The sequence below is a fragment of the Hylobates moloch genome, unplaced genomic scaffold, assembly GCF_009828535.3.
Source record: "Hylobates moloch isolate HMO894 unplaced genomic scaffold, HMol_V3 SCAFFOLD_2, whole genome shotgun sequence".
NCBI lineage: Eukaryota > Metazoa > Chordata > Mammalia > Primates > Hylobatidae > Hylobates > Hylobates moloch.
The window spans coordinates 144,995,891-145,015,963 of record NW_026652277.1 but is presented as its reverse complement, the minus strand read 5'-3'; the positions used below and the strand labels follow the sequence as shown (position 1 = coordinate 145,015,963).

The window sequence follows — 20,073 nt, the reverse complement described above, 5'->3', positions numbered from 1 at the left end:
CCAATCAATCTCCCCCTCTCCCAGTAAAAACAGGAACTCATTTTTTTCAGGGTGGGGAGGAGGAGATGGGATAATGGGACATGGTTGGAAACAGTAGTTGTATTAGTAGTATTTTTGTTATTATGATAAACTTTGTGTTTAAACTTGGCAAAAGCCCATTAGCTGCCAAGAGGGAATAAGGAATAAATTTCAAAAAATGTACAATTTCCTTTAGAGAAGTTTCAGAACCAAAAGACTAATTTACATGAAAAGCTGTAGAGAAAGTAGTTGAAAAGTGCATTCAGAAAACTTTTATTCCACTGACATGAATTTAGTACACATCTTCTTAACAATTATCCTTGGACTGTTCTTGAAAATTTCATAAGACATTAAACAAAGCTAGCCATCATCTCAAGTTATTTCCCTGTTAATTATTTTTACAGCACACGCATGTTAGGCAACTATCAAGAAAAACCACAAAAGCAAAAAAACCTAAACAAAGTTAAATACATGTTTTTTGTTGTTGTTGTTGTTTTATTGCTGTGCTTGATATATATGTAGTACTGAACACCAAGCAATTCATTTTTCGTGCATCTTTACTTTTACATTTGTTCTTAGGTTGCCTAAAACATTTAAATACAAATAAAATGAGTATAATAAAAATGATGAAAGCTAACAGCAGGTAACTTTACAAATAATGAAATGTGAACCGTTTCTGCCCTTATTCAGAGTAAAATGGGTCACAACTTTGTCTAAAGGAACACTTCTGCAGCTGTAGTCAAAAGTGTGCACATTGAGATTGAGTATTCCACAGCTATACATGGTTTAACACGTGGTATCCATGGGATATCTGTTTCTACCACAGCCTTGTAAGTGCTCCAAACCTTAAAGTACCCACAATTACTACACCTATAACTGGAACCAATGATCCCTTTTATTCCCCACTAGGACAAACCAGTACGTACACAGTTTTCTCTGCTTAGACATGGAAGCAGTTTTAACACTGGCCCTTGTGAAGCCACAATGTACCAAACGTACTATGCCTAACATTTATAACTTGTATAAAAATTCCACATCCCCATAGTGGCCACCTCGAGATGAAAATAGATAACTCCCTAAATGTTAACTGGCTCTACTCCCCTAATGTTAAACATAAAAACCACATGGGAAATACAGAAATTCAAATAGAAGTAACATAAACCTCTCACAAATTGTAAACAAAAAACTATCTGTGGGACAGCATAGATGACAAATGATCTACTATGTAAATTTTAAAATGAGGCAGATAAAAGTCGGAAGGCCGGTTAATTTTCACCTCCTTCTCCTGCTTCAGCTTTGTCTCCTTAGCTATACGATGTCCACAATGTCAAGTTGTCTGTCAGTAATTGTATTATTAGCGTGTTGTCTTTGTATGACTCTTCACTTAATATATCAAGTTCAGCAATGGCTTCATCAAAAGCTGTCTTTGCGAGAGACAGCTCCCTCCCTCCCTCTATCCGTCCCTTCCTTCCTTCCCTCCCTCCCTTTCTCCCTCCCTCCTTCCTTCCTTCCTTCCATCTTTCCTTCCTTCCAGATGGAGTCTTCCCCTGTCACCCAAGCTGGAGTGCAATGGCGTGATCTTGGCTCACTGCAATCTCCACCTCCTGGGTTCAAACAATTCTACTGCCTCAGCCTCCCGAGTAGCTGGGATTACAGGCGCCCACCACCACACCCCACTAACTTTTGTATTTTTAGTAGAGACGGGGTTTCACCAGATCGGCCGGGCTGATCTTGAACTCCTGATTTCGTGATCCACCTGCCTCGGCCTCCCAAAGTGCTGGGATTACAGGCGTGAGCCACTGGGCCCAGTCAAGGGCAGGCTTTCCCTGGGGAGTTCAGAATCTCGTAATAGAACACAGAGGAGTAAAGGGCCAGACCCAGTCTGATAGGATGTGTTGGTTGCATTTCCTTTTTTCTGATTTCAAAAGCTTCTTGGTATGCTCGTTGTGACTGATCCACAATCCCTTTCTTGTCATCACCAGCAACAACCTCAGCCAAGTAACGGTAGTAATCTCCTTTCATTTTCAAATAAAAGACTTTGCTCTCTGCTTGTGAAGCACTGGGGATCAAGAACTTTTCCAAAAGAGACAGTACTTCATTGCAGATATCTCTTAGCTGTGTCTGAATTTTCTCTCTGTATTCTCGAGCCATCTGCTGTTTTCTCTCAGCACCTTCTGTCTTTTGTCCAATACTTGAGACAACCCTCCAAGATGACCTATAGGCTCCTACAACATTTTTAGAAGCAACTGAGAGAAGGTTCCTCTCCTCATTGGACAATTTCAGCTCCTTGCTCAGTTAACAGATTTCATGCAGGCTGCCATGTCATCATATCTCTCAGCCTACTGGGCCAGTTTGGCCTTCTGAACCAGCTCATTTTTATCCATGACTGGATGTTCTGTTTCTGGAGTGGGTGGTGATGGCAGACCAACAAGGGCTCAGCAGTCTCTGGGCGGCAGCGGTGGTGGCAGTGGGAGGCTCAATTTCCTTATAAACTAGAATATTTACTCCTTATAAGAAGTATGGTTTGCAAATATTGTCTCCCATTCCACAGCTGGTCTATTCACTCTATTGAGCCTTTGTTGTGCAGATAGATGCTTTTTATTTTGATGCAGTCCCATTTGTCTACTTTTGCTTTTGTTGCCTGTCCTTTGGGGTTATATTTTTTAAAAACCACAACCTAAACCCATATCAAGAAGACTTTTTTCTTTTTCTGTTTTTTTTTCTCTTAGTTTTACAGTTTCACGTGTTACATTTAAGTATTTAATCCATTTTAATTTCATTTTTGGATATGGTATGAGATAAGGGTCCAATTTTATTTTCTGTATGTGATTATCTAGTTGTCCCAACACCATTTATTAAAGAGATTGCCCTTTTCCCATTGTGTCTTCTTGGTATCTTTGTCAAAGATCAATTGACCAAAAATGCGTAGATTCATTTCTGGGCTCTCACTTCTGTTGTATTGGTTTACATGTGCATTTTTATATCAGCGCCATTCTGTTTTGATTATGTTAGCTTTGTAGTACATTTTGAAATAAAGTAGTGTGATGCCTCTTGCTTTATTCCTTTTTGCCTATGATTGCTTTTGCTATTTGAGGCTTTTGTGGTTCCATACAAATTTTAGGATTGCTTTTCCTATTTCTGTGAAAAAATGCCATTGGAATTTTGATATGAATTGTACTGAATCTCCTGATTACTCTTAGTATGAACATTTTAACAATATTAGTATCTCCAATCCATGAAAGTGAAATATGTTTCCATTTACTTGTGTCTTGTTCAACAGCATCCATCAATGTTTTATCATTTTCAGTGTACAGATATTTCATCTCCTTGGTTAAACTTATTCCTGAGTATTTTATTCTTTCTGATGCTATTGCAAATGGGATAGTGTTGTTAATTTCTTTTTATTGATAGCTCATTGTTAGTGAATAAAAATGCAACTGATTGGCCAGGCGCAGTGGCTCACGCCTATGATCCCAGCACTTTGGGGGGCCGAGGCGGGTGGATCACGATATCAGGAGATCGAGACCATCCTGGCTAACATAGTGAAACCCTGCCTCTACTAAAAATACAAAAAATTAGCCGGGCATGGTGGCACACACCTGTAGTCCCAGCTACACAGGAGGCTGAGGCAGGAGAATTGCTTGAACCCAGGAGGGAGGCTGCAGTGAGCTGAGATCACACCGCTGCACTCCAGCCTGGCAACGGAGTGAGACCCCGTCTCAAAAAAAAAAAAAAAAAAAAAAAAAGGAACTGATTTTTGCATGTTGATTTTTATTCTGTAACTTTATTGAATCCGTGTGTTAGTTCTGAGAGTTATTTGGTGGAGTTGTTAGGGTTTTCTATATACAAGATTATGTTATCTGCAAACAGACAATTTCTCTCCTTCTTTTCCAATCTGCTTGTCTTTATTTTCCCCCATAATTGCTGTGGCTAGGACTTCCTGTATTATATTGAATAGAAGGGGCAAGAGTGGACACCCTTATCTTGTTCCTGATCTTAGAAGAAAAACTATCAGTTTTTCACTATTTAATATGACATATTAGCTGTGAACTCGTCCCATGTGGTCTTTATTATGTTGAGATACACTCCTTCTGCTATGGTTTGAATATTGTTTCCCTCCAAAACTCATAGTGAAATTTATTTTATTTTATTTTGAGATGGAGTCTCGCTCTGTCACCCAGGCTGGAGTGCAGTGACGTGATCTCGGCTCACTGTAAACTCCATCTCCCAGGTTCACATCATTCTTCTGGCTCAGCCTCCCAAGTAGCTGGGACTACAGGCATCTGCCACCACGCCTGGCTAATTTTTTGTATTTTTAGTAGAGACGGGGTTTCACTGTGTTAGCCAGGATGGTCTCAATCTCCTGACTTCATGATCCACCTGCCTCAGCCTCCCAAAGTGCTGGGATTACAGGCGTGAGCCACCGCGTCTGGGCCCTCATGGTGAAATTTAATCCTCACTGTGGCAGTACTGAGAGGTGGGGCAGAGCCCTCATGAATACACTAATTCATTTATGAATTAATGGGTTAATGGATTTTCACAGGAGTAAAACGGGTGGCTTCATAAAAAAAGGAAGAGAGACCTGAGCTAGCATCTTCAGCTCCTCACCATGCGATGTTCTGTGTTGGTTAATGACTCTACAGAGTTCCTACCAGCAAGAAGGCACTCACCAGATACACCACCCTGACCTTGGACTTCTCAGCCTCCATAACTGTGAGAAATAAATTTCTTTTCTTCATAAATTACCCAGTTTCAGTTTCTGTTATAAGCAAGAGAAAACAAACCAAGACACCTTCCGTACCTAATTTGTTGAGACTGTATCAGGGATATTGGCTTATACTTTTTTCTTTCCCTGGCTTTTTTATCAGAGTAATGCTGGCCTCATAAAATGAGTTTGGAAGTCTTGTCTTCTCTTTAATTTTCTGACAAAGAGCAATTAGCATTAATTCTTCTTTAAGTGTTTGGTAGAATCAGTGAAGCCATCTTGTCCTGGATTCTTCTTTGTTGGTAGCTTTTTGATTATAAATTTAACCTCTCATTATTGTTCTGTTCAAATGTTCTCTTTCTTCATGATTTAATCTTAGTAGATTGTATATTTCTAGAAATTTATCTATTTCTTCAGGTTACCCAATATATTGTTGTATAATTGCTTATAATAGTCTCTTAGGATCCTTTATATTTCTGTATCTGTTATAATGCTTTCTCTTTCATTTATGATGCTGAGTCTTCTTTTTTTCATAGTTTAGCTAGTTTGTCAATTTTTGTTTATCTTTTCAAAAAACCAATTGTTTCTTTGATATTTTTCTGTTATTTTTATCATCTCCATTTCCTTTATTTCTGCTCTGATCTTTATTATTTCCTTTTTTTCTGTAACTTTAGGCTTAGCTTCTTCTTTTTCTAGTTCCCTGTGGCGTCAAGATAGGTTATTCGAGATCTTCCTCTTTTCTTAATATAGGCATTCATTTGTCTCTATAAACTCCCCTCTTAGAACTGTGTTTGTTGTATCTCATAATTTTTTTTTTCATTTTCCTTTGTCTCAATATTATTTTTTTCTACTGTAAAATTTCTTTTGTAACCCATCAGTAGTGTCTTAAGTTTCATATATTTGCAAATTTTCCAATTTGCCTCGTTACTGATTTCTAGTTTTATATCACTGTGTTTGAAAAAGTTACTTGACATGGCCGGGCACCGGGGCTCACGCCTGTAATCCCAGCACTTTGGGAGGCTGAGGTGGGTGGATCACCTGAGGTCAGGAGTTTGAGACCAGCCTGACCAACATGGCGAAACCCCGTATCTACTAAAAATACAAAAATTAGCTAGGTGTGGTGGCGGACAACTGTAATCCCAGCTACTTGGAAGGCTTAGGCAGGAGAATCACTTGAATTCGGGGGGCAGAGGTTGCAGTGAACCAAGATCGCGCCACTTCACTCCAGGCTGGGACGAAAGAGTGAAACTCTGTCTCAAAAAAAAAAAAAAAAAAAAAAATGCCAGCACGGTGGCTCACGCCTGTAATCCCAACACTTTGGGAGGCCGAGGCGGGCGGATCACGAGGTCAGGAGATCGAGACCATCCTGGTTAACACGATGAAAACCTGTCTCTACTAAAAATACAAAAAATTAGCCTCGCATGGTGGCAGGTGCCTGTTATCCCAGCTACTCGGGAGGCTGAGGCAGGAGAATGGCGTGAACCCGGGAGGCAGAGCTTGCAGTGAGCCGAGCCTGCGCCACTGCACTCCAGCCTGGGCGACAGAGTAAGAACCTATCTCAAAAAAAAAAAAAAAAATATATATATATATATACACACACACACACACATATATATGTATATACGTATGTATGTATATTATACATATACATATATGTAGTCTGACATAAGTTTAGCCTCCCTGTTTTCTTTTGGTTACTGATTACACAGAATATTTTTTTCATCTCTTTATTTTCAGACTATGTGTGTCCCTAAAGCTAAAATGAAACTCTTAGAGAGAGTATATAGTTGAATTTTATTTGTTTTTGCATCCATTCAACCACTGTATTTTTGATTGGAGAATTTAATTTACATTTAAAGTAATTATTATTGATAGGTAAGGAATTACTATTTTCTTTTTGACTGTTTTGTAATTTCTTTATTCCATTCTTCCTCTTGATGTCTTCCTATGTGATTTTTTTTGGGTGGTGGGGAGTGGGACGGAGTCTCACTCTTTTGCCCAGGCTGGAGTGCAGTGGTGCGATCTTGGCTCACTGCAATCCTTACCTCCTGGGTTCAAGCAGTTCTCCTGACTCAGCCTCCTGAGTAGCTAGGATTACAAGCAGATGACACCATGCCTGGCTAATTTTTGTAGTCTTAGTAAAGGTGGGGTTTCACCATGTGGGCCAGGTTGGTCTTGAACTCCCGATCTCAGGTGATCCACCCAACTCGGCCTCCCAAAGTGCTGAGATTACAGGCGTGAGCCACCGCACCTGGCCCTTCCTATATATTTTTTTTATATTGATAGACTGCTTTTCTTTTTCTTTATATTTTGTGCATCTATTACAGTTTTTTACTTTGGAGTTATCATGAGACTTATACAAAAGATCATAGTTATAAGTCTATTTTAAGCTCGAACAATTTAACTTTTACTGCATACAAAAGTCTATACTTTAACTTCTCCTACATCTTGTGCTATTGGTGTCACAATTTACAACTTTTATATATTGTGTTTCCATGAACAAATTATTATAATTACTTTTTTTTAAATTTTACACTAGAGTTAAAAGTGACTTATGCATCACTGTTATAGAATTAGAGTATTCTGAATTTAACTATGTTCTTACTTTTACACTGAGTTTTATACTTTCCTGTGTTTTCATATTGTTTTTTAGGGCCCTTTCAACCTGAAGAACGCCCTTTAGCATTTCATGTAAGGCAGGTCTAGGGGTAAGAACACCTTTGTTATGTCTGGGAAACTCCCTATTTGTCCTTCATTTCTGAAGGACAGCCTTGCCAGGTATAGTAGTCTTCATTGGCAGTTTATTTCTTTTAGCACCTTGCAGGCCATTCTCTCTTGGCCTGCAAGGTCTCTGCTGAGAAATCTGTTAATAGCCTTATAGAAGTTGCTCTTCTCTTGCAGCTTTTGCATTTGTCTTTGACTTTAGAAAATTTAATTGCAGTGTGTCTTGGTGAAAATCTCTTTGTATTTAATCTATTTAGGATTTTTTGGCTTTCATGGATCTGGATGTTTAGTTCCCTCTTGAGATTTGGAAAGCTTTCTGTCATTATGTTTTTCTGCCCCTTTCCCTTTCTCTGCCCCTTCTGGAGCTTCCATAGTGCATTAATTAGTTCACTTGATGGTGACCCTTAAGTCTTATAGATATTCTTTACTCTTTTTTATTCTTTCTCTTTTTTCTCCTCTTACTGGGCAATTTTAAATGACCTATTTTTAGGTTCACGGATACTTCTTCTGCTTGATTTTGTTGCTGGAGCTCTCTGTGGAATTCTTCAGTTCAGTCATTGTGTTTTTTAGCTTCGGAATTTTCCTAGTTCTTTTTATGGTTTCTATCTCTTTGTCAAATTTCTAATTTTGTTTGTTTACTATTTTCCTAATATTATTTATAAAGCTGCTTATTTGAGCTCTCTTGTAGGTCACTGGGCTCTTTTCTTTTTTTTCTGAGAGTCTCACTCTGTTGCCCAGGCTGGAATGCAGTGGTGCAATCTCAGCTCACTGCAACCTCTGCCTTCTGGGTTCAAGAGATTCTCCTGCCTCAGCCTCCCAGATAGCTGGGACTACAGGTGTGTGCCACCATGCCTGGCTAATTTTTTTTTTTTTTTTTTTTTTGTATTTTTAGTAGAAACAGGGTTTCACCATGTTAGCCAGGCCGGTGTCGATCTCCTGACCTTGTGATACACCTTCCTCGGCCTCCCAAAGTACTGGGATTACAGGTGTGAGCCACCACGCCCGGCAGTCACTGAGCTTTTCTAAGAATTATTTCAAATTCTTTTTCAGGATGTTCATAGATCTTCATTTCTTTAGGGTTGTTTACTGGTGTTTGGTCCTTTGGTGGTATCATGTTTCCCTGATTATTCATCTTCCTTGCATTATTGAAATGCGGGCACTCATTCCAGTCTTTATAGACTGGATTCAGCAGGGAATGCTGCTCACAGTCACCCTATCAAGACTCTGGGTAGGTCACCTGTGGGCTTTATGGGTGGCCTTGCTGCTGGTGCCCTCAGAGACAGGGCTGGTGACCAAATAGGTAGGTGGGTGTGCTAGGCATCTAGGTCCACAGGGTCTGGCTTGGAGCCTGGGTTCACAGGACAGGGGCCTGCCTAGTACTGAGATGGGCCTGGTGCCTGGGTCCATGAGGACAAAAGTGGAACATCAGTCTAGCAGTCTAGTCTGGTGCTGGGGAAGACCTAAAGCCTGATTCTTCAGAGGCCATCATGGAGGCTGGGTTTGTGGGTGGTAGCCTGTAGGCTAGGCCCTCTGGGGTAGTTCTGGTGCCAGGGTCTACTTGGGTAGACCTGGACCTTGGGTCTGTTGGAGCAGGCCTGGAACCTGTGTTCACTGGAACCTGGGGCTGTAGGGACCAGCAGTGAGTGGACCTAAAGCCTATATCCACTGGTGCCAACCTGGAGTCTGGGGCTGTAGGGACCAATCTGGTGTTGGAGCCTGGTGCCTGAAACTATGGGGACCAACATGGGGAATGCAGTGGGCATAGATCTAGGGGCCATGGAGATTAGCCTAGCATTGGGTGATCTTGGAGTCTCAGTGCATGGGTATCAGCCTAGAGCCATGGTAGTCAGCCTGGTGCCAAGTTTCATTGTGGCAGGCCTGGTGCTGGAGTCTGTAGCAAAGCTGGCACTTCACTCTCCTTTCCCCACCTGGACCATATGTCTCAGCTCTGTGCTACCCAGGCTTGGGAAAGGATTGACTCTTTCCTACTATCTTCAATGTGTCTTTTCTTAATTCTCTGCTACATCTAGGTGCCACAATTTCTCATCTGGGTTCCTCAGCTCATGTGAAGGTATTTTCATGAAAGGATAGTGATTCAGGCCGGACGTGGTGGCTCACGCTTGTAATCCCAGCACTTTGGGAGGCTGAGGTGCATGGATCACCTGAGGCCAGGAGTTCAAGACAAGCCTGGCCAGCATGACAAAACCCCGTTTCTACTAAAAGTACAAAAATTGGCCGGGCGTGGTAGCGTGTGCCTGTGATTCCAGCTACTCAAGAGGCTGAGGCAGAGTTGCTTGAACCCAGGAGGCAGAGGTTGCACTGAGCCAAGATCATGCCATTGTACTCCAGCCTGGGCAACAAGAGCAAGACTCCATCTCAAAAAAAAAAAAAAAAGGATATTTAACTAACAAAACAAACACTACATTCCCCCAAGTTACTACTGATAACTATTAACAGCATGAGATATTCATTCTAGTATTTTTTCTAAGGCATTTTTTAAGAAAAAAAACTACATTCTCAAAAGAAATAAAGAGAGGAAAGAACTGAGGAGGAAAAAAAGAAAGGATGGGAAGGAGGAAAAATAAGGCTAACAAGGCATTTGAACTCAATAAGCTTACATTAATAAAAATTATGATGATAGAATATAATGCAACAATAAATGATATACATTGTGGTATAACATTTTGATGTTTCTTTCTCATACCTAGAACTATAAGCAATTCAGTCTAAAGCATGTGTTGTTTCAGGGGAAAGATAGCTGTGATTGGGTTACAAACGTTTTCATAAAACTCATACCAGGGACGAGTGAAGAAAATCATAATATCTGAGTCTGGTTTATCTTCTTCCCATCCCTGCTTTTTAGAGTAGAAAGGTATTTTGTGCTTCAGAGAGAAAACCCCTTAAACTTATTGCATTGAGTCTAGGCCATAAACAACAGATTGAAAATAGAATACATGATACTCAAAGCTGAAATACACACACACACACACAAAAAGTAAAATCACACCACATGGTAGTGTCGAAACATTCAAGTGTGTAAATACATGTCGACATCCTTTGTTCAGAATGAGGAAATACTTGAAGTGTAAAAACTTATTACTAATCATTGTTTCTCAATTTTGACTTAAGGGCTATTTGTTCAGAATAAAATATATGGAACTAAGGCCAAGAATTTGTATGTTTACCTAATGTGACTTGTGTTTGCCAATGTTTGAGAACCTCAGTGTTTGTCAAGAAGGGGCCTAGGAATTCATAAACATAACAAAAGTAACTAGCTTTACCTTAACCTAAAATACCAACTCCCAAAATTATGCCAAACTTGCTTTACTTGTCATCATAGCACTTAATACTACCCAACATTATATATTTTTGTTTCATTTTTGACACATAACAATTTTACATATTTATGGGATATGGTGATATTTTAATATTATTTAGCAAATCCATCACCTCATGTATTTACCATTTCTTTGTGGTGAGAACAATCAAAATCTTTTCTAGCCATTTTGAAACAATGTTGTTAACCACAGTCATCTTACTGTGCAAGAAACCACCAGACTTTATTCCTCTTAACTGTAACTTTGTACACACTGATTAATCTCTTCCCAGCCTCTGGTAACCACCATTCTATTTCCCACTTCTATGAGATCAACTCCTTTGGATTCTACACATGCATGAGATCATGTGATATTTGTCTTTCTGTGCCTGGCTTGTTTCACTTAATGTTCTCCAGGTCCATCTATGTTGCCACAAATGACAGGATTTCATTCCTTTTAATGGCTGAATAGTATTCCATTGTATGTATATACCACATTTTCTTTATCCGTTCATCCACTGATGGACACTTAGGTTGATTCCATATCTTGGCTCTCGTGAACAGTGCTGCAATAAACACGAGTGTGCAGATATCTCTGCAACATACTGATTTTACTTCCTTCAGATATATACCCAGGCTTGGGATTGTGGGATCATATGGCAGTTTTGTTTTTAATTTTTTTAGGAATCTCTATACTGTTTTCTACAACGGCTAGAGTAATTCACATTCTTTTATTTATTTTTTGAGACAGAGTCTCGCTGTGTTGCCCAGGCTGGAGTGCAGTGATGCAATCTCGGCTCACTGCAGCCTCTGCCTCCCAGGTTTAGCTGGGACTACAGGCATGTGCCGCCACGCCTGGCTAATGTTTTTGTATTTTTAGCAGATATGGGGTTTCAGCATGTTGGCCAGGGTGGTCATGACCTCCTGACCTCGGGATCAGCCTACCTCAGCCTCCCAAAGTGCTGGGATTACAGGCATGAGCACCGCACCTGGCCAGTTAATTTACATTCTTACCAACAGTGTGTAAGTATTTCTCTCCACATCTGCATGGGCACGTTATTTTTTGTCTTTTTGATAATAGCCATTCTAACAGATATGAGGTGATACCTCATTGTGGTTTTGATTTGCATTTCCCCTATGATTAGTGATTTTTATTTAAATTTTTAAAAAATCTATGTATTTGTTTTTGACAGTCTTGCTCTGTCACCCTGGCTGGAGTGCAGTGGTGTGATCACGGCTCACTGCAGCCTTGAGCTCCTGGGCTCCAGTGATCCTCCCACCTCAGGCTCCTGAGTAGCTAAGACTATAGGTGTATGCCACATTGCCCAGCCAATTGTCATTTTTTGTAGAGACAGGGTTCTGCCATGTTGCCCATGGCTGGTCTTGAACTTCTGGGCTCAAGCAATCCACCTGCTTGGCCTCCCAAGGTGTGGGATTACAGGTGTGAGCCACTGTGCCTGGCTGAGCATTTTTTCATATATTTGTTAGTCATCACCATGTTTTCTTTTGAGAAATGTCTATTCATGCCTTTTGTTCATTTTTAAATTGGATTTTTTTTTTTTTTTTTTTTTTTTTGCTATTGAGTTGACTTCTTCATATACTCTGGATATTAACCCTTTGTCAGATGTATAGTTTGCAAATATTTTCTCCCATTCTGCAGGCTGTCTTTTCACTGTTGATTATATGTATTACGTATTTACTTACTTATCTTTCATTGTCCACCTACCCCACTACATAGAATTTAACTTGGATATTTTCCCAAAGTGTTAAAAAGATGGAAAATGGGAGCCAGAAATAGAAAGCCCACTTAGTACTACAGTTATTACTGAGAAAGAAGAATGAAAGTTATTACTGAAAAGTAAAACTGAAGAAACCTCTCCTCAGGGAGGGATAAAAGTACATACACAGTTTGAATGTTCACTGCAGCCCATGTATAATCCCTGAAAAGAGATCCATGCCTGGGCAATATTTGGGTGGTAACAGATAACACCATAAGAATAGTATAAAAGCACAACCAACATATAGGTAGAGGGAGAAAGAATTTTTTAGAAAAGAAAAAAATAAAAGGTTGGTTTCAGGCTTTTCCTCTAGCAGAAAACAACAACAGAATAGTCTACATGGAAAATAGAAAGGTAACACCCAAGAACTAATCACCAGCCAAGCTGAAGTTCATGTGGGAACAAAAGAAAGAGACAGCTTCAAATATCCTCGCGCTCAGAAAACAAGCAATATATGTATTTCTCAGGAAAAATGAAAAAAGAAAAACAAAAAACATTGTAAGCCCCTTTGTAACCAAATAAGAATTCAAATAAAAGTTTGAAGTAGGGGTATGAAACAACAGATGGCTTTAGATACAGGGTTAAGTCTAAATTCTTTTAATGTGGTCTAGAACAATAAATGCAACTTTGAAAAATGATCAAGAGATAAAGAAGATATACAGTGTACATGTATTAGTCCATTTTCATGCTGCTAATAAAGACATATCCAAGACTGGATAATTTATATAGAAAAAGGGGTTTAACAGACTCACAGTTCCACGTGGCTGGGGAGGCCTCACAATCATGGAAGAATGTTAAAGGCACATCCTACATGGCAGCAGGAAAGAGAGAATGAGACCCAAGCGAAAGGGGTTCCCCTTATAAAACCATCAGATCTTGTGAGACATATTCTCTACCACAAGAACAGTATGGCGGAAACTGCCCCCATGACTCAATTATCTCCCACCAGGGCCCTCCCACAACACATGGGAATTATGGGAGCTACAATTCAAGATGAGATTTGGGTGGGGACACAGTCCAACCACATCAGTATAAGATAAATTTTTAAAAATATAACTTAGGTTTCAAATACCAGATTATATAACACAGAGTGAAGAAAAGAAAGGAAGATAAAAGTAAAAATGAAAATGTTAAATTTCTTTATTTTTACAAAGAAGGGAATAAATTAAAAATTTATAATTGTTTTGATAGAGATTCTTAGAAAATGTGAATAATCATAATAGAATTAAACTCAGAATGCCTAACTTCTAAAGCACTGAGGGAGATAAAAGTGTATGCAATGGTTCATATAACAAACTACAGTTTAGAAAAATACACACACATACAAACACACACACACACACACAAACACACACACACACTCACAGAGAAAACACAAGGAACCATTCAGAACAGGTATAAATCTCAAGCCATAACCTGGAGTATGAAAGGAATTTAATTTTCCTTTTCTTTGGCTTAGTTTCTATTCTGATGCCTCAGTTCTTCCTGGACAATTAACAATTTTTTTTTTTTTTTTTTAGACCGAGTCTCGCTGTATCACCCAGGCTGGAGCACAGTGGCACAATCTCTGCTCACTGCAACCTCCACCTCCCAGGTTCAAGTGATTCTCCTGCCTCAGCCTCCCGAACAGCTGGAGCCACAGGCGCCCACGACCACACCCTGCTAATTTTTTGTATTTTTAGTAGATACGGGGTTTCACCGTGTTAGCCAGGATGGTCTCGATCTCCTGACCTTGTGATCCGCCCGCCTCGGCCTCCCAAAGTGCTGGGATTACAGGCATGAGCCACCGTGCCTGGTCAAGTCTTGTAGCTTTCTAATTCCACACTTCAGCTAGGGAATAGGAATTTTTCCATAAATTTTCTGAGTGCCCATGGCCTAAAATCACAGCCATCAGAGATCCTGTAGTTCTTCTCAGTGGCTCTGCAAGGAAGCACTACAGTACATTAACCTCTAGTTTGCAGTTTAGCACAATGTTTACTGCACTGAAAGGTATTTTCATACTAAGTTGTATGTGCAGGTAAACCGAAATGCCATATGTATAAATGAGCCATCAGAATATTACTGGAGGAAAATTTTTTAAATGAGGAAGACTTAAGCCTTGGGTTAGAAAACTTTCCCTATTTCTCCACGGTATGCGGATTAAGTACCAGATATTTTGGTCTCAGCCCTCCTAGATCCCATCTGTCTGTCTTCTCAGGATGCTTAAATATCTCTTCTGGTTTAGTCTCAAAGTCTATTCCAATCCATAAGGGTTAATTACTAGTGTACATATGGGTGCTGGGGGGAATTGCATGAAATACAAACCAATATTAACAGAAGTCATTATTTTGGTATATTGCCTAACACTGCTGAACACATACCTCACTGTGGATCCCCATCTGCCTCCAGTTATACTCCCACAGTTGTGGGTGAATAGGCATTACTTAAGTGGGAGTAAAAAAAAAAAAAATGCTATTTTATCTGTTAGCATATTAAATAGTTACAGTACTGAAAATATGTCTTTTGTGCCATCCTCCTTTAATTTTCACCAGCTGCCAAGCTTTTTCCCTCCTCCAAATTCCTACTGGGCTTTGGTCCTCTTTTGATAGCTTTTATAGAATTTTTTGACACATTTTATCAACTTGTTGAGGAGATAAAATTGTTTGAGAACTGGCAAGTAACTAGATCCTTGGAAAAAAGACAAGGCAGGAGATAGTATCAGCAAAAAAACTCACCCTTTGTTTTCTATTTACTCAAGCTACTATCAGGGAGGTTCACAAAGATGTATGTCCAACAGTCAAGCCTTCTTATCTACAGCTGCCAACCTTGGAAGGCTGTAGTATCACATATCCATATACATACTTACAGCATAAATCATATATCTAGTCACCCCCACTCTGCAAACTGATAAATTCTCCCAAATCATCATTTCATCAAGCGACTTTCCCGTTCAAGAGTGAAATGGCTTAAGTTGCTCATTTTATAACAAACTAGAATTAAATAATTAAATAGAGTACTTCTTTTTTTTTTTTTGAGACGGAGTCTCGCCCTGTCGCCCAGGCTGGAGTGCAGTGGCGCAATCTCGACTCACTGCAAGCTCCGCCTCCCGGGTTCACGCCATTCTCCTGCCTCAGCCTCCGGAGTAGCTGGGACTACAGGCGCCCGCCACCGCGCCCGGCTAATTTTTTTTGTATTTTTAGTAGAGACGGGGTTTCACCGTGGTCTCGATCTCCTGACCTCGTGATCCACCGGCCTCGGCCTCCCAAAGTGCTGGGATTACAGGCGTGAGCCACCGCGCCCGGCCAAATACAATACTTCTAATAATGACTTCTTCCAATCAGTCCATACTGGGCTCCCACTTATTCCCTATCATACACATCTCCATACCGTAAAACTATCCTTCCTGCTCGGCGCGCTGACACATTCTGTTCCTCCGACTAGAATATTGCCTGTACTTATTCAAATCATACCTATAACCACTGCAGAACTCCAGGAACATGAACATCCCATCTAAACTCCTGCGTTCAGAGACTTGACCAAACTCTAGCACAGCTTTAGCAGCTGTGCCCAGGACGACTGCCTCAGAAAGCTTAACTACGTGATGTAACCAGCACACAACTGATGATAGGTCTCTGACATCCCTTTCTTAGAACATTTACTAAAGGGCTTGCAATCGTAAAGACTTATTTCTTGCCACTCAGAAGTTCTCTCTCAAGGACCAGACAGCCATTCCTTTGAAATGTAATCAAGAAGGATAAAATCCTCCGTAGGAGGATACAATCCTGCGGTAACTGTTAAAACGCACACACACAGACACACACACACACACACACACAGCTGGCCTAATCACATTTACACTAACAACTCTGTACGTTCTTTCTCTACTGAGCACCTGCATATCCCCTTCCTCCTTTTAAAATGCCCCTTTAAAAATGCCCAGATGATCTCTGCAAAAATCGAAATAGAGCTCAGCTCTTTCCTGTCAGTAGTTAACTGAATGTTTTCACCGCTTTAACGTCCAGCTGCGCTTATCTTTGACATCGACTACTTAAGGTCTACCTTTAGTCCCACGACTCTGACAAAATGATCTCAATATTGGTGTAAAATGACCTCCCCTTTCAAGGGTCTTCCAAAGCACTTCCTGTCTGCGGCATACAAAATGTATTGGCACGGAATTTTAAGCTTACTGAGCCTTATAAACACGTCACATCCACACATTCAAGACACACACTGGGTATTCGGATAAAAACAAAACAAAACAAAAAACTGGCTAAATACCCATTCCCCTCAATAACTCGGATAAGATATCTAAAAAGGGTCGACCTTCGGTACCTTTCCGTCCTCTCCCCTCTCGCTATTTGCCTACACTAGCTTCCTCGCCTCCCCTTTTTCCCACGTTTATCGGAGCGAAAACAAGCACGGTTCGGCAGCCTCCTTTCCCAGCCCTAACCCTGTGCTGTAAAAGCGAAAATTCAAAGCCAAGAATAGGAGACCGCCCACCCGGGCTCCCTCGCGACACGACGGAGCGCGAAGCGGCGGCAGGAATGGGGGCGCCTCGCGGCAGGCGCGGGATTTCCGGGGTCACGGGAACCGGCAGGGGAACGGGATAAAGTTCCCGGAGAAAGGAAATGGGAGCGTGGGATAGTAAAGGTGACGACGCGGAGAAGAGGAGAGGACCTACAAGAATAGAGGACAGGCACGCAGGATGGTCCCGCGGGGAGCGGAAACAAAGGCACGCAAAGCGGAAGAGCGTGTGTAGAGGAGCGGAAAAGGAAGTCACCTCCTGCGTGACTCCGCAGGCCTGCGGAGGTAAGTGGTCGTAAGGGTTGTTGGCTTTAGCGCTTCAGTTTAGTGTTGTCAGTGGGAGAATCCTAAAATGTCGCCGTGGAATGGACTGTAGCGCTCGCTTCTCCAAACGTGTCCCAGACGGCGAGCCTCGCCGGCTCCGCGGCTTGTCCCTTGCAAGCGCCGCGCAGGCCTGCCCCCTGCTGGACGTGGAGACGCGGTGCCGAGCGCCACGGGCCGACTGTGCGCCGGGCGGGGAAAGAGGGCGAGGGATAGAGATGAATTGGTCTTCCCTGAGCGCGCCGTGACATCGCGAGATTACACTTTCAAAAGCATGAGGAGGCTTGCTTTCTACTTTCTGATTTAATTTAGGAATACATTCGAGGCCCTGTGCTAAGTTAGGTAATGTTCCCTGTGATCTCTATAATTGTCTTTTATGTATTAAATTGTTTTGCTTGCTTAACTAAAAGTTTTCTTACTTGTATCGTGCAGCCAGCTTTTCAAGAACGAAAGATGAGCAACTCCATTCTGGTAGAGATTCTTTCATTGGAGAATTTTTGAGCTACAATAATCCTTTTAACGCTGCGCACACATACAGGGATTACACGTGTAGGGGATTAAAACCACAGTTAAGTTGTAGGTTGAAGGGGCTGTTAAGGACTTCAGGCAACATTAAATCAACACTCTGTTCTTTTCTCTGTTCCACATCTGGGCGCCTCCTGTATAGCAGTCGTTGCTCTAGGTGCTAGAGGTATACAGAGGAACTGGACAGGGCAAGGAAAACAAAAGGCTCCTTCTTTCGAAGAACTAGCATTCTCTTGGAAGAGACAAGCTTGTGGTGAGAAGTATATTTGTGAAATCTACGAGGGGAGGGAGCAGCGCAGTAATAAAACGGGTGATCCTTTGTTGATTTCTTATTGGGTTCTGGCCTGAAAGGCGACTGTATAATCAGCTGGGATTCCTGCAATGATTAACATTCCAGGAAGGGAAGCCAGCCTGTGAAGACGCATGGCGTTGAAACAGGGTGAGTTGTGAGAATAATAAACAGGGTAGTTGGGAGAGTTGATTTGTGGCCAGATTCTTAAGCCCCTGTTTAGTCTTAAGAAAATTATCTTTAGGCACTACAGATGCCCTCTTGCAGCTAAGACTAATGGGAAGAACTGGTTAAAAAACTACTTACAGCAAAGAGTGAGTGAGAGTGGTGATGAGAGATACAGATGTTGTGAGAGCAGACAATAAGGGGACTTTATGTAGTCCTATGTTAGAGGAGATGATTTGAAGTTACTCTGAGGAAGACAAAAATGTAACAGGTAGATCGCATATGCGAAAGCTTGAAATGGCGAAATAATCAAAAGGATTTCAGGAACTGAAAGTTGTACATTTTGGCTGTGTGAGGGAGAGGGTTGTGGGTGGCATGTAATGAACCTTGAAAGGTAGTTTATGTTATGACAGCCTACAACCGAATCAGAACTTCTACAAACAGGCGATATACAGACAGTCTGAAATCAAATGCTTCTGATTTCTATTACGTGCTCTAGGCTAATTGTTTTCTTTTTAAGTACGAGTTTGTGTTAGTCTTCTGGATTTAGTGATTACAATATAAGGTGAAATAGGTAAAGGCTTTTAGAGAACATTCACTTATTTCCTGTGCACTAAAGGGGAACAGATCACCTTTGCAGAACTTGAAAAAAAATGGAAAGTGTGACCTTTGATCTCAGATGGGCTTTCTTTCCTCTTTTCAGTGGCTTGATAGTGAGCTTGCTCAGCTCCACTGAATCTTCTTTGTGGTGGGGTTGCAAGACATCCTGCATGGCAAGTTTTAAACATAAGTTTTACTCCGAAGAAAGCTTATAAAATTGTAAATGCTTCAGAAACTTTTCATCTTCCTGTGATTCTGGAAGAAATCCAAAATACCAATCGTTTAACTACATGCTTCTACAGAACCTGAATCTTAAGCTTTGTTCACTTTGTACTATTAGATATTATAGTAGGTTAATAATGACTAACACCTTGTCATCTCATCATTGAGCTTTTGTCTAAGATAGTCTCTGAATTTAGAACTGGGACGAAAGTATACATAACAGGCTATTATAAAATTTTTAGAATTGGATTTCTAAACTTGGGGTCAGTGAATCTAGCAGGCTTAAGCAGTGTTCTCAGGTTTTTCTGGCACAGACAAGGAATATAAGAGGAGGAGAGAAAAGGAGAGACAGTAGTGGGAGGGAATAGAATGAGAGAAGAGAGAAAATATGGAATTAATAGAGAAAGGATACATGAAGTATTCTAAAATTTTCTTGGAAAAATTGGCATTTCAGTGATAGATCAAAGATGTCTAATGAGGCAAAATACTACTATTACATAAATAATGTTTTAAAGATTTGAGGATAAAAGAATATAGATCTGATGGCATTCGTACTAATTGCTGTAGTGTTGATGTTGGAGAGAGGGATAATGTATCAAGACAGAGCAGACAGACCCTTTACAATGAGAGCAGAAGATATGTTGTTTACTGATTCTACTTTCCCACAAAATGCTAATGCTTTTATAAGTCCCTCCTCCTCATTTTCTAGATTAACTCCTTGTTTCTTCCTCTAAACAGAGGATTATGGAAGACAGGCCAAAAAAAAAAAAAAAAACTTTTAAAGCAACCATCTAAGTCCTTATCAAGTTTCTTTAGCACTTTTATTCTAAAGTTATCAAGGTGGAAATTGGGACCTCCGCCCCACATGGATCTGCTTCATTGAGTTGTGTCTTCATACCTGATTAAC

The 20,073-nt window shown here is 40.7% G+C and overlaps 1 protein-coding gene, 1 long non-coding RNA gene and 1 pseudogene across 4 annotated transcripts in view; 1 reads left to right on the top strand and 2 right to left on the bottom strand.

Annotated features, from left to right (window-relative positions):
• The window catches only part of LOC131382879 (uncharacterized), a 50,009-nt gene extending 32,774 nt beyond the window's left edge, over positions 1 to 17,235 (bottom strand). Inside the window, exons 1-2 of the long non-coding RNA XR_009212497.1 lie at positions 17,202 to 17,235; positions 13,294 to 13,348 (exon numbers count right to left, since the gene is read on the bottom strand). This is a non-coding gene — a long non-coding RNA (uncharacterized LOC131382879). The remainder of the gene's footprint in view (positions 1 to 13,293; positions 13,349 to 17,201) is intronic.
• LOC116471854 (14-3-3 protein zeta/delta-like) lies at positions 1,077 to 3,559 on the bottom strand (annotated as a pseudogene).
• Positions 17,002 to 20,073, top strand: part of ECHDC1 (ethylmalonyl-CoA decarboxylase 1) — a 54,687-nt gene continuing 51,615 nt past the window's right edge. Inside the window, exons 1-2 of one of the 3 annotated variants that reach the window (XM_058435545.1) lie at positions 17,399 to 17,707; positions 19,048 to 19,163. Coding sequence is in view for 1 of the 3 variants with exons in the window: in XM_032158604.2 (XP_032014495.1) it covers positions 17,149 to 17,329 (181 nt within the window). In the remaining 2 variants the exon portion in view is untranslated. Of the gene's footprint in view, positions 17,330 to 17,398; positions 17,708 to 19,047; positions 19,164 to 20,073 lie in introns of those variants that run through there. The other 2 variants (XM_032158604.2, XM_032158612.2) reach the window with 2 other exon arrangements.